The 14,476-nt window shown below is 45.6% G+C and overlaps 1 protein-coding gene across 1 annotated transcript; it reads right to left on the bottom strand.

Moving 5' to 3' along the window:
- Window positions 1–312: 312 nt before the first annotated feature.
- On the bottom strand, window positions 313–6,354 carry LOC119349253 (probable homogentisate phytyltransferase 2, chloroplastic). The gene is made up of 11 exons (XM_037617280.1): window positions 6,139–6,354; window positions 4,608–4,729; window positions 4,383–4,529; window positions 3,996–4,221; window positions 2,933–3,006; window positions 2,682–2,774; window positions 1,947–2,064; window positions 1,596–1,658; window positions 1,258–1,290; window positions 715–791; window positions 313–628 (listed from the first exon to the last, which is right to left on the bottom strand). Exons 1-10 carry the CDS (start codon window positions 6,337–6,339, stop codon window positions 717–719), a joined length of 1,152 nt encoding a protein of 383 aa, XP_037473177.1. The 5' UTR covers window positions 6,340–6,354; the 3' UTR covers window positions 313–628; window positions 715–716.
- Between the last annotated feature and the right edge of the window lie 8,122 nt (window positions 6,355–14,476).

Raw genomic sequence — 14,476 nt, 5'->3', positions numbered from 1 at the left:
GCGCGGAATTTTTGTGCGGCTGTTGGAGATGCTCTTACGATGGGACACATTTGCAAACCTCGTGAGAGTAGCATAGCTTACGCTTACGGCTGGCTGGCACGCATTTATGATGCAGACACATACCCGTAATTCAGTTTCAGGGAATTGTCGACAGTTTCTTTCAGTCTGAGTGCAGTTTGTAAACAGTTTGCTCAAACTTGTCAACGAAGAATCGGATTCTGTTTGAACCTGCCTGAAAACCATGTGTCACTGAAAAATTACTGAAAAACCTCCAACTCCTAAGGCATTGTTAAAAGACGACTCTGCTTCAAATATGCCCAAACCCTCCAAAACAAGGCCCAATACTTTTCCCTTTCATATATTTTCCTCTTTGTTTGGCAGAGACAACCACGTCATTTTTCTACTGGGTAAATACATTATCTGCTCAACGCTAGGACCCGATGGGAACTCCCATAGCATCGTCAAGATCCTCGTCGCATCGCCGCTCTATTCCCCTACCAGTCAACAGTATATACATACAAAAATTGCTCACGCTTTATAGGCCACAAAGGGTTTCTCTTCTGTTGCCCCAACAAAGTCCCTGCTTCGGTGCGTGCTCCGATCGTGTAGCCCATGTCAGACGCCATATCTGACAATGCATAACAAATGATCGATCATATCAAGTTTCGGAAACAGACTTCAGAAAGCAGTGCAAGTGCTGACAGGAAAAGTTACCTCTATATTAGCGGGAAGAAGATGTATTCGGCGTAGAAGAGGTTCCAGATGAACCGGTAGTACTGTGAAATAGCATCCTGCCACACAAACAAACAGCTAAAACTGATGCACTTGGAACCCAAAAAACACATCATGCATGCATATTTACTTCTGTGAATAATCTTCCATTACTACAAATCTCTTCTAGCAAAATTCATAAAGAGAGTACAAGCCGGCAATAGAAAAATTAACTGTGCAACGACACCCAATCACAAGAATGGAACTAATTTGCATGTGCGACATTGCAACTTCAGAGCACTTTACTTTTGTTGGTTTTTAGCATTCCATGCCCAGGACACTGCAATGCCATGTTTCCTCTCAAGAACAGAGAGATTACATGTATGATACTGAATAGCATGGGGGCTACTTATTCTACTAAAATAACCAAAACATATGCAAGCTCACAAACAACGCTTCTCCTGGCAATTTCAATTATGAAGTCTTCATATTTCAAAAGTTGCATGACGAACAAGAGCTGTGAAGAGCGTAGGTTAAAAGCCTCACCTTACTGTACTTTGCTTGCTCCAGAACCCATGTCTGAAATCATTCAACATAACAAGACAGTTAGCAAAATAAATGCATTTGCTCCAGAACCCAAGGAATTAGCTTTGAATGAGTTAAATGCTGCATTTTCCATTGAGGTTTGGGTTCCTAAGCTGGAGTCCCCAGTGATCAAATTATGTTTTGTTTGTCTAGCCTTTAATAAAGTTGGACCATTTAATTTTGGGTCTAAGAACAGTCAGACAAAAGGTAATTGTAAGCCAGTTATGCAGGATTGAACAGGGAAGGTAGAGATGTTAGAAACTCCAGGACTGATCATCTACAAGGGTCTAAGTCTTTACCTGAAAAATTAAAGCAACTGCAAGAGCAGCATGAAAAGGCACCATTACAAAGCTCCTGAAAGCCTGCAATTTTGAAAAACACCATCAGTACAACTGCATAAGGTAACACTGCTTAGTACAGAGTTATGCGTCGAAGTACTGTCTTTTTTTCAAAAACATCCACTGATCAGAAAGGGATCCTTGGGATAAATAAATAATCATAGTAAACAATGCTGCAAACTTTTACTGGTCCAATTGACCATAGATACATGTTTCTGTCAACTGAAACATTGCTGCAGTTTGAAATTTCACTAATTCAACTGGAAGCAGGGAAATAATATCAAAGGACGGTCAAAGCAGTAGAAATCCAACCTGAGGAATAAGAAAAGGTACTACAATAGCAGCAACATAATTTGCCAGCAATAAACCAGAGCCAAGGAAGGCAATATTTCTGACACCAAGCTTTGTCGCCAAAGTTGATATTTGGAATCTACAGGGGGGAAACATTATAAGTACAAGATCAGTAATTCAATTAGAGATGTCCCTTAAACAAATAAATAGTTCAACAGAACTGGCTAAGGACGCTGACTGCTAATATTCAGTCTCAAAGGAAACAAAGTAGAGAACTGTCTACATTTGAAACAGAGGGTTCACTCAGTATGCAAAACCTACAAATTTTGTCCCTTTCTTTTGTATTTTTAGATCCTTCGAACTGACTATGCTTTAAACAAGTTTTCCAAATATGGGCTGAAATCCCTCAATCCAGCTCTAGATCGTTTTGGCCCACGCCACTTGTCAAGGCTAAGGGAAATAAGAAATAAACATTGGAGGCCAAAGCTCACAATCTTAATTTGTATTTTTATACTTTTCCGATTAGTAGTTTCTTCGACCAATTGCTGTCATTTTTTGGGCCTACAGTCGATAAATTTTTCTAGCAACTAAGAATAGTGACACAAAAACATGGATGTGCACCATAAAAATACAAATATAACTAGACAGTGGTCTACACAAAGGTAACCAATAGTTATTCATTTAAAAGTGACATGATCTTTGTTGGAAAAACTAGACGGTGGTTGCTACAAAACCTTGTATAGATTAGAAACTCACTTGCGGTCTCCTTCAACATCCGGAAGATCTTTGGTTATAGCAATGACCAGAGCAAATACTGTCACAAAGCATGTAATGAAAGCAACAGGCGAGCTGCAGATAGAAAGGTATCACATAGCATTAGACATCACAAATATCTTCAAATGTCTGCAATGAGATGGAACATACCACTTTCTAGATAGGTGTATACTGACTGTAGAAACACAATGCTAACTTAACAAAGTTCGAACAAACTTGCAGCAACTATTTACCTCCATTGGAATGTAAGACCTAATGCAGCTCTAGTAGCATAGTACACCCCAAAGTTGAGAAGGAATCCGCGAACCTGCAAAAAATAAACCAAAGATAGGTTTGTCAAAAAGAAAGAAAATTGTCCTAAAGTAAAATAGAAACATGGTAGCATGGACTTGCAATAAAACAAAAAACATGATAGGACAGCATTACTCAGAGAAATTAGGTTTTCTAACATTATACAGAGGATTTGCGAGTTACGAGGAAACTAAGGACCTAACTTGATAAGTGAAATAAATTTTCGAGTAAATAAACTGTTCTAAGCACGCCTAAATATTTAAATTATTCTCCAAAAGGTGTCACAAGCCAATTTCTGTAAACTGGTATAGCTAGAATTAAGGCGGAGGTGATTCAGTTGTACTCTCATTTCTCCGAAGAAATATATTTCTAGAAAGTTCAATTATACACCGATCATGTTCTGAGCTGCATAAGGAACACCATGTGCATGGGAATAAAAAGCAGGTACGACCACTCAACATGGAGAAACCAGTGTGATCTTAACACTGTTAATTTTCACTCATGCTAAACTACAAAATAGGTTTGCGGCCATATTAGCCAATAAAATTTCCTTTTGTCGCTACAGCCTATCTTGTCACATTATAAATGCTACATAGAAACTGTCAGATCTTGGCAAAAAAGAGTGTCAGATACAAGTTAAATGAGTATGAAAATACTTACGAATTTATCTGTCATGTGGAGCCCATTATAAGCCCATGGGAATGGCACAATAGGGTTGCACACTTGCAGTTATGGATTGGCCAGCAACCACATCCAAGGCTTGCATCATTATCTTATGTTTAGTTGTTATATATTTGGTTAAGGGGCTTATCTTTAGTTATTTGGCTAGTCAAGTTGTTAGATCGACCCTATGTAAAACATGCAGTAAATCAAGTGCAAGACTGCAAGTAAGCAGAGATAAATTAAGCAAAGTTTCCAGTTCATAATTGGGCTATCATTCTAAAATATAAGAGCTAAAAAAATGGTGCTGTTACTATAGTAATGAAGAAGAGAGGAGCAAAGTACCGTTGCAATGATAAGAAAAGCAGCAACTGGATATCTCTTCAGTCTGAATGGAGGAACAGAATATATAGTGCCAAGAAATAGACCAAGGCAGTAAAGAGAGGTGATGAAAGGTCCAAAGTTTGAAACGACAATTGAGAAGCCCACCACTGCGAATGCTACGACCAGTAACCATGCTGACTGAACAGAGAGATCACCGGCAGCAATAGGTAAATATGGTTTGTTTACCCTGTTCAGTGGCATAAACTTAGAAATGACAGGTATAGCAGAAACATTGGCTGGGCTTTGGTGATATGTTACTTTAAATGTTAATACTTTGTAGCGGCACCTTTATGAATGAAGGTAGTAAGTGTAAGTGAAGACTAAATTCATGGGAGGCAATATACATACTTGTCGATTCCAATGTCATAGATCTGATTAATCCCAACAATGTAACCGTTGCCGCAGATTAATGCTACAAGCCCATAGAATGCTTTGAATACCAAGCGCCAATCAATCAATTGGGGATTCTCTAATAATGCTCTAGCAACCAAGGCTCTGCATCCACACAACAGTTTCAGAACTAGAAAACTAAATCTCGGTTCAGCCATTATAAATCTAAAGCTTGATGCTCACGTGGATCCCAAAGCAGTTCCACGAATTGTGTGTGGTCTCAAAAATCTCCAGCAGGAATCCTTTAGGTCTGATAGCGTCTTTGAGAGTGGAGCTGGCCCAGCTGCACCAGCTTGAGAGCATGCCTGTAACAGGACCAGGTCAAACCAGTGGGATCATGATATGCGAAAAGACGCATAGTCTCATAGTTACTTGAGTAAGTGCGCTGGATGGTGAATATTAGCAAACAGTGAGTTTAAAGATGACTAGTTCTCATGAAAATTGTTTATAAGAAGGTAAAGACATAGGTAATCACATTCATCGTGCTTTGTGAACTGCGATACTCCCTGATCTCCAATTTCCCAAAGAGCCAGCACACAATGCCTATTTGAATTACAGTGCAATTAAACTATGGACGAGACTACTACTGAATGACCAAATGCAGGAAAATCGACTTCTGGACAGAGCTGTCAACAGTGCATCAATGTTTGTAGGAACGCTGTAGCTTCTAAGATGTAGCCTTTTATGGAATGTCGGGGCACATACCAATGCGGAGGTTATTGGAACGCATTTGAGCACTTCATTGTGATGGTGTTATTCCTGATGCCTCTAAATCCTACTGTGCCTTAGTTTCCTTGCATATGAACACGGACAAGGGAAACAACAAAATAGTGTCGATAAAAATAACTGTGAGTCATCCCATATAGTGGGTACAACATGCAATCCTCTTCAGCTGGCTTATATTACCGTCTCTTGTGAGAGTGAGGTGCTACACTTAATTTGCCACCCACCTTTCGAGTCTATGCATTTGTTGGTGTACTATGTACCACTTGAATTGTGGTTATAATGTACATTTCACTCAGCCACACAATGTTCAGGACTTCTGTGACCACTTATGGCATTATTTGCCTCAAGTTGCACGAGAAGCATATCTAATCTTCTTTAACTTTATAAATTGACATAAAAAATGATATTTGTAGGAACACCGGTGCAACTAACAGACGCATTTGAACTCCATATTAGCCAGTAAGCATGTATTAAAGTGGGAAACTCTTCCAACCGGTAGTCCGGCAAAAAGCTTAACTCAGACTACTCTTTGTAGTCGTTCTTACTGCCAGCAAATCACGGCCACGATCAGAACACATGACAACTTGACAAGACGCATTGTCACATATATGAAGATGAGCAAACAATCATTCCATTCATTACTACAGTTTTCACGAAAGATGTCTGCAAGGAGGTAAAGGCTCCCCAATCTCCAATCTTCCCAAAGGGACAGTACACAATTCCTATTCGGATTACAGTGCAATCGAAGCATTGCATCAGGACATTCAGAATTGCAGGTTTCAGCATTGCGTACAAGCCTGAATGCAATAAAATTGCTTGCTTGAATCATACGCAACTGCCAACGGTGAATCAGTCCTTGTAACAAACACCGCAACCTCTTCTAAGTGGGCGAAGCAGCGGCTCGATTTGCTTGGGCTAAATTGACAGAAACACACCGCCGACAGGCCTACATCGCATTGAGCTAGATATGTGAGATCGGGATGCTTACCCGCACGGTGTCGCGCCGGCGCGGTCGGGCGGCGCCGCAGGGGGCGCGCGGGGACAGAGTGAATCGGGTGGAAGCAGAGGAGAAGATAGGTGAAGCGGCCGGCGGCGCCGGGCGCCTGCCACGGCCGGCCGGGGCGGGGAGGTAGCGAGCGGCGGTGGTGGGCGAGTGGGAGGGGGCGGGAGGGGAGGCGAGGGAAGCCATGGATGGGGAGGGGAGTACACTCTCGGCCTTTCCCCCCTGCTCAGCCACCCGTCGCCATTGGGGATTTGATGAGGCTGCAGGCAGCGAGTGAGGAGATGCCACGGGGGCCGTGCGTGTGCTATCCTATGGCTGTGGTAGGTGTTCATACTATGGTTTGAGCATTTTTCCTTGTTATTAGGAACACAATTTTTCCACCCCCTTTATTTTCCACTATGGTGGTAATTTAATTTTTGAAAATTACTCTACAAGAACCGAGCGCCCGCTATGAAGATCTGGTCTTCGGAAGGGGTGGACTTTGAGTTGCGTCTGATGAAGGTAGGTTGCAGGGGCATCTTTGGATGGGGAGGTTTCTCGAGCATCTAGAACGCGTAGGTGGATCTTGCTGGATCGAAGAGAATGTATGAAAGTGTCATTCCCTATGCCTCAAAATCCTACTGTATCATAATTTCTTTGGTATTAAGATGGACATGAATAACCACAAAATGTCATCATCGGACATGATTGCAAGTCCTCTCATATAGCGCACATGACATGTGAGTGATGGGCTCTTTGGCTTGCTTATATCACATTTTCTTGTGAGAGTGGGCAGTGGTACTTTAATTTCTTATCTACGTTTTGATTCGTTGCATTTATTGTTGTACTACATACATGTTAGTTGTTGCAATAATTTAGGCTTCACTCATTCATACAAATTTCAGGACTTTGTTAACAATTCATGCCATCACTTGCCTTGTGTAAGTTGTAAGGGAACATGTTTAATGTTTCCTTTGGTTTATAAAATAATATAAAAACACTAGTTCCATGACCAGATGCATTTGCACATGATAACTGTCGGTAAATATAACTAAAACTAGCAAACTCTTTTCCTTGGTAGGCCAGCACAAAACTTGGTCGGACTCCCTCATAGTTGTCTCCTAGGTAAGTTAATTCTTACAATAGTTAAGATTTCACTTATACGAAGTTGAGGACTTTGTCGATGATTGATGCCATACTTCCCTTGTGTAAGTTGCATGGGAGCATGTTTAATCTCGTCTTTAATTTATAAATGATACAAAAACACCTAGTTTAACGACCAGATGCATTTGTACATGATAATTGGCGGTAAACGTAATTAAAACTAGCAAACTCTTCTCCTTGGTAGGCTAGCACAAAGCTTTGATCGAACTCCTTCATAGGTGTTTCCTCTGAGTCTGTAAGTTAATTTTACAATAGTTAAGGTTTCGCTCATACAAAGTTGAGGACTTTGTTGACGATTGATGCCATTACTTCCCTTGTGTAAGTTGCATGGGAACATGTTTAATCTTGTCTTTATGTTGCATGAAAACATGTTTAATCATATCCGGAGTCCGTCTCTGGCCTTGTGAGAGGGGGATTCATCATCGTCGCCATCACCAACCCTTCACCATCAACAATCTCATGATGATCACATCCATGTCTGAGTAATTCTTCTGTATGCATATGGAGGTAGATGGGACTTGTGTGAGATTTCTTATGTAATTTTTGTTATATTTTTTAGGGCTTGATCCATAGTATCCATGATATTGCTATGACTTTGCTATGTTTAATGCTTGTCACTAGGGACTGACTGACATGATTTCATATCTGAACCCTCTGTACTTTCATGAATATATTTGTGTTCTTGATCATATCTGCAAGTTGTATGCACTTGTTATCGTTATGAAACCCTAGACCCCAAGGTGACAATAATTAGGATATCAACGGGGATGACTTTAACTTGAGAATTACATGTATTCACCGTGTGTTCAAACTTTGTTTTGGTTCTCTATTTAAAGGAGCACCTTAATTACCCCTAGTTTCCATTAGGACCCCGCTGCCACGAGAGGGTATGCCAAAGATGTTATGCAAATTCTTATCGCAAGCACTTGTGACTATTTATGGAATGCATGCCTATATATGATTGATGAATTGGAGCTAGTTTGCTATCGCTATAGGTTATGACCGTTGCATATTAAATTTCATCTGAGCAACCCCATCGCTTACTCCATGCTTACACTTTTGTTGCTATTGTTTCCGTTACAATCACTAACTACACTTTGTTACTACTTTGCAATCTTGTTTCTATTTTTGTTACTATCACTATCACTACTGGTATCATATTATTGTGCTATTAATAAATTTACACAATAAATTTGTCTCTCCAGGTGTGGCTAATTTGACAACTCAACTGCTAAAGCTTATAAATATTATTTTCCCTCCTTGTTTCAAATCAATAAATTTGGGTTGAAATACTTCCCTCGAAGATTGTCGTGATCCCCTATACTTGTGGGTCATCAATACTCAACCGTCTTTTTCATTATTTAATTCTATGTCATCTCATCAAAATTGTATAGTTGACATGGATGGTACTTCCTGTTATATATACTCCCACCATGGGAGGTCTAACATGTGATCAATGCTCTTCGACTGGCTTATATTACCATCTCTTGTGAGAGTGATGTCTCCCACTTAATCACCTTCTAATTCAATGCATTAGTTGTTGTACCACGTATGATTTTATTGCGCTAATAGTTTGCATTTCACTCACTTATACCAAGCTCATGACTTAATTTGAGGATCCATGCAATTACTAGCCTTAGGCAAGTCCCACAATAGATATTTGTAATCTTCTTTAAAGTACCCACTTCTATAAAAAAATTATTTATAGCAACACAACTCAATGACTGAATGCATTTGTACATGATGCTAGATGGTAAATTCACTTCAAATTTGCAAAATCCTCCCGTATGGTGTCTGATGCAAAACCTTGTCTGAATAAGGTTTCATACTGGTCCGTCCACACATGTGTAGCAACTCTCTTTCTGGTTTGGCCCTCACTTCACAAAAAATGCTAGTTGCGGTTGCCACACTATGTAGAGATGATTTACCTTGTTGTGGTCATCCGATTCCATGCTCTCCTATAAAATTACGGTTTATCTTCCAAATAATTAATTCGATCAGTGAATTAAAAAGTAAGGGATGTTATTATACCGAGGAATTACTTCAATACTCGTCTTCCATAGGTTGGAGCGACATTTAGTAACCAAGTAACCAAGCGACTATATTCTAATAACGGAATGGCCATAACTAAAGTACAACCTCCTAACCAAGTGACTACAAACATAACCACAAAAAAATGTTGAAACATATGAACATGACATCTAGTTTCGAAGATCTTGTTCTGACGATCTCAATTGTGCAAACATATGACAAATCAGGCAAACTATTTAGGCACAATTGCATTTAAAGTTATAGGTTAAAGAAATATATAATGACATTATTGTTTTCTTAACAAAATAAGAAGATGCTTCAAACAAGTACATATCCTCAACACAAATCACATATGATGTGTCGCAACTGCTTGTACACATGCAACCACAACCGGAATCCACCGTACATAACAAAGAACTCGAAACTTGGCCATGTGATTCAAGTCAGAAATCAAAGCACACTTCACACTGAAACACAAGCAAAAATCATCTCACTACTGTCGGATGTTGGGTTCCGGTAGACCCTTAAGGTTTGAACTCTGGGGTGCGCACGAAGATCTCTCCCCTATCTATCCGCGTCCGATCATCTCGTGAGATCTAAGCTGGAAAATGATGAACAACACAAGGGACACGAGATTTATACTGGTTCGGGCCACCGATGTGGTGTAACACCCTACTCCAGTGTGTGGTGTGGTGGATTGCCTCAGGGGCTGATGATGAACAGTACAAGGGGAGAACGGCCTCGCGAGAGGTGTTCTTGAGCTGGTGCGATGAACTGGTTGGGTGAGTTCAATCGCCTCTCTCTCTCTAGTCTACCAAAAATTTGGATCCCCCTACTTTGTGGTGGCTAGCTCTATTTATAGAGGCCCTGGGCCTCTTCCCAAATATTGAGCGGGAAGGGCGCCAACAATGGCCATTTTGAAGGGGAACATCTAGTACAAGTTATCCTGACCAAACTTGGTCTTCGGCTGCCAAAAGCACTGGTGATGACGCCGTCTTGGGCTCCACGGTGACCTCCAGCCTGTCGCTCTGCTGGTCTTGGTCTCGTTGCATTGAAATGGCAATCTTTGCCTGATTCCTCGGTACTCCACGTCCGTGCTTGCTCCCTTTGCACCAAAGAGGAAATAAGGACACTGCGCAGGCCGGCGCCCGCCTGGCGCCCGCCTGGCGCCCGCCTGGTTTTGATCGCCATGGCTTGCGTCATGAGCACCTCGCGAGGTACCCTGCCTTGATCTCTCCGCCTCCTCGCGAGCCTGCTTGGCGAGGCTGTCCCTGAGGAAGCCTTGTGTCGTCCGTCCTACGAGGCTTGGCCCCTCACGGGGGTCTTGAGTCTTGTACTGATGAAGACGGGCCGTACTGGGCCACCGCTTGAGCCACGCCGCAGGCCGCAGGCAGGCAAGTATGGGGACCCCCGTTCCCAGAACGCCGATAGTAGGCCCCGGGCCCAAGGCGCGCTCGGACTTGGCTTAGCGGAGAAGCGAAGGGGCAAGTGCGGAGCGCCGCGGGCCCCATCAGCCTGCGGCCTTGGGCGCCACGTGGCGGTTTATTGGACGTGGGCGTCTCTGCTTCCCCACGCCGCCTCGGCAACTGCTCGACTGACAAATGGCTGGCTCTGGGTTCGCCTTACCTCATTACCCTTGTTCTCCCTGCTCCAGATCCCATTCCTTGCTCTCCGCCTACTTGCCTCCAAAATCTCCAGATCCGCTGCATTATTTCTCCTCCGGCGAACCATGGCCCCCCGCAAGACTTCGGCTGGGGCTGCATCGGCTTGGTACTCGTCGGCCCTGGTCTCCCCCAATGTGACAGAGAACAATCTCGCCCTCACTCGCCATATGGCAGCGTCGCAGATCAGCGAGATGGGGGAGACTGAGCTCCGCCTTGGCTCCGCCCAGCCGGAGGACAAGGGGAGCACCTTCTATCCCCTCTTCATGAACGCCATCATCGCTGGTCTGGTTCCTCCCTTATCTGAGTTCTTCCTTGCCATCCTTCACCAGTATCAGTTGCATGCTATGCACATCCACCCCACCTCCATCCTCCTCTTGTCGATCTTCGCCTACTACTGTGAGGCGTACGTCGGGGAGGCACCCTCCGTGGCCTTGCTGCGCCACTTCTTCTCCCTCCGGGTCTTCCGCGGCAACATATCAGCGTGCGCGAGTTTTGTCGCGTACTCCAAGTCCAATGCTATCTTGAAGGCCGGGAAGAGGGCTGAGGGCTTCCGGAGCAAGTGGGTCATGGTGGACGCCAGGCGCCACGACCCCCTGCCAGAGCTGCCGACAAAGCAGCCCGAGGCCGTTGAGGCATGGTCCCGCACGAAGCTCGACGACCGGCGGGCGAAGCGGGTGTTGGAGAAGATGAACGCCGACCTGAGGCCGGGCAGTCTGAGGGCAGCGAAGCTGACCGGGGCCTCGCTCCTGAGGGAGTTTCAGTCGCACCGGGTGGCCCCTCTTCAGGCGCACTCACGCCCGCTGTGGAGGCTCGCGGATGCGGACGTCGTCCTCTGCCTGAGCCTGGATGCCCTGAGCGACAAGGATCTGACCGCGGCCCTGCGCTGCTTGGTTGGAGAGGAAGTGGCAGGCCCGGCGGGTGCTCCGGTCCCTTTGTTCCTCCGTGATGACTGGGAGCTGGTGGTGGACGCCATGCCCACCTTCAACGGGGTCGGCCTGGTGCCGGCGGAGGATCCTGAGGGTCAGGCAGCAATGACGACAGTGAACCTGTCCTCTGGTGAATCCAGTGGAGAAGAGGAGGGAGATGGCGACGAGGATGAGGAGCGTGACTCGGAAGCGACCTTTGAGGGGACGGGGGAGACTTCCCCCTGGCGCAGGTCCAGGGCCCTTTGCTCCTTGCCTAACAACGACGAGGCCGTCACCAGGCGAGAGGGGGAGGATGTGCCCCTGATCCCGAGGAAGGACAGGTCCGGGCTGATCCCCCAAGGGTCTACCCCGGGCCCTGCATCGGTCGAAGTCAGCTCCAGCCCTTCAGGCGCGCCTTCTCCTGCGACTGGGCCGCCCGAGGCTGAGCCCCGCAAGAGGCTTTCAGGCTTCAAGCTTGGCCGGGGTCCATGGGATCCAGCGGCGGTCAATCAGTAAGTGTTTGAATTCCGCCTTGCTCCTGTCTTTTGCTGTCCAGACCTGACATCTTCCGTTGGACAGGCTACTGCCCGTGGCGAAGAGGCTGAAGGGAGATGCGGCGACCCCGCCTGGGACGGGCCCCTCGGCCACGACCGCGTCCTCACCTGCGAGAAAGGGAGGTAGCGGGGCCCGCACGTCCCCTGCCCGTTCGTCCTCGCGAGGCCAGCAGGGACGCTCCGGCGAGGAGTCAGCCCCCGTGGCTCCGCTGACTCTGGAGGTGCCTGCGCTTGATGTTGTCGCCGAGGTGGCCAAGGCTCAGGGGGTCCCTTCCTCCCAAGCCATGATCACGCTGTCGTCCTCTCCGCCTATTCCACCGGCTCCCGTCTCCTCCGCTTCCTCTGCCGCCTTGGACCATGCTGCCAACGAACTGAGCCGGCTGCGGGAGGATCTCCGTAGCGCGGACCCCCGCCTGGTGTCCGGGCGCCTGGAGTTAGTCTCCAGCTGCGCTGGCTCCGACGCCTACGTCCGAGTGGTGCTGAGCCAAGCTGTGGCGGCTTCCGAGGAGGAGAAGCGAGCCACCTCCCAGGCCATGGCCGCTCGCGACGAGGCATTGAAGGACGCCTCTGCCGCCAAGGGCCACTGCAAGACGCTGGAGGGCGAATTACAGGGGCTGCATGACGAGCTCGCCAAGGAGATCCGCGACCGCCAAATGAAGGAGGAGGAGATGAAAGCTCGGGAAACTGCTGTTAAGGAGCGTGACGCCGAACTGTCAGCCGACCATGACCGGCTGAAGACGCTGGAGCAGGCGCTGAAGGTGGAGAGGGCCGAACTGGATGGCAAGGCGAAGATCCTGGCCGAAGACCGCCTGGCCTTCACGCTCTACGAGGAGAGGGCCCACGTAGCGCTGAAAAAGCTCTACGACAGGGGCCTGGAGAAGCCACTGGCCGGAGCCGAGGAAGGTCCCGCTAAGCTGGTTCCCTTCCTCGTCAAGGCGCTTGAGGAGGTCGTGATCGGCATCGGCCCCATGGCTGAAGTCGAGGCTCGCGTCCTCTCTTGCCCAGTGCTACCTCTTAAGCACTGCGTTGGATTTCCCCGAAGAGGAGAGGATGATGCAGTAAACTAGCGTAAGTATTTCCCTCAGTTTTTGAGAACCAAGGTATCAATCCAGTAGGAGACCACACACAAGTCCCTCGTACCTACACAAAATGATAGCTACTCGCAACCAACGCGATTAGGGGTTGTCAATCCCTTCACGATCACTTACGAGGGTGAGATCTGATAGAGATGATAAATAATATTTTTGGTATTTTTGATAGATAGATGCAAAGTGAAAAGTAAAAGGCAAACTAAAACAAAGCAAGTAAATAAAGCGATAGAGATTGATATGATGACAATAGACCCGGGGGCCATAGGTTTCACTAGTGGCTTCTCTCAAGAGCATAAATATTCTACGGCGGGTGAACAAATTACTATTGAGCAATTGACAAAATTGAGCATAGTTATGAGCATATCTAGGCAATGATCATGTATATAGGCATCACGTCCGAGACAAGTAGATCGAAACGATTCTGCATCTACTACTATTACTCCACTCATCGACCGCTATCTAGCATGCATCTAGAGTATTAAGCTAAAAACAGAGTAACGCCTTAAGCAAGATGACATGATGTAGAGGGATAAATTCATGGAATATGATAAAGAAAACCATCTTGTTATCCTCGATGGCAACAATACAATACGTGCCTTGCAACCCTTTCTGTCACTGGGTAAGGACACCGCAAGATCGAAGCCAAAGCTAAGCACTTCTCCCATTGCAAGAACTACCAATCTAGTTGGCCAAACCAAATGGATAATTCGAAGAGACTTGCAAAGATAACTCAATCATACATAAAAGAATTCAGAGAAGATTCAAATATTTTCCATAGATAATCTGGATAATAAACCCCAATTCATCGGTCTCGACAAACACACCGCAAAAAGAAGATTACATCGAATAGTTTTCCACAAGAGAGGGGGAGAACACTGTATTGAGATCCAAAAAGAGAGAAGAAGCCATCTAGCTACTAGCTATGGACCCAAAGG

Source organism: Triticum dicoccoides, chromosome 1B, assembly GCF_002162155.2.
Source record: "Triticum dicoccoides isolate Atlit2015 ecotype Zavitan chromosome 1B, WEW_v2.0, whole genome shotgun sequence".
NCBI classification, from domain to species: domain Eukaryota; kingdom Viridiplantae; phylum Streptophyta; class Magnoliopsida; order Poales; family Poaceae; genus Triticum; species Triticum dicoccoides.
The sequence above is the reverse complement of the archived record's forward strand: the minus strand, read 5'-3'. Positions and strand labels throughout refer to the sequence as shown.

Excerpts from the sequence above, each read along its gene's own strand:
- LOC119349253 (XM_037617280.1), bottom strand. The coding sequence starts at position 6,339 with ATGGCTTCCCTCGCCTCCCCTCCCGCCCCCTCCCACTCGCCCACCACC. Across the intron at positions 1,659-1,946 it reads TACCTTTTCTTATTCCTCAG|GCTTTCAGGAGCTTTGTAAT; the intron begins GTTGGATTTCTA and ends TCAAAATTGCAG. Across the intron at positions 1,291-1,595 it reads CAGTTGCTTTAATTTTTCAG|ACATGGGTTCTGGAGCAAGC; the intron begins GTAAAGACTTAG and ends GAATGATTTCAG.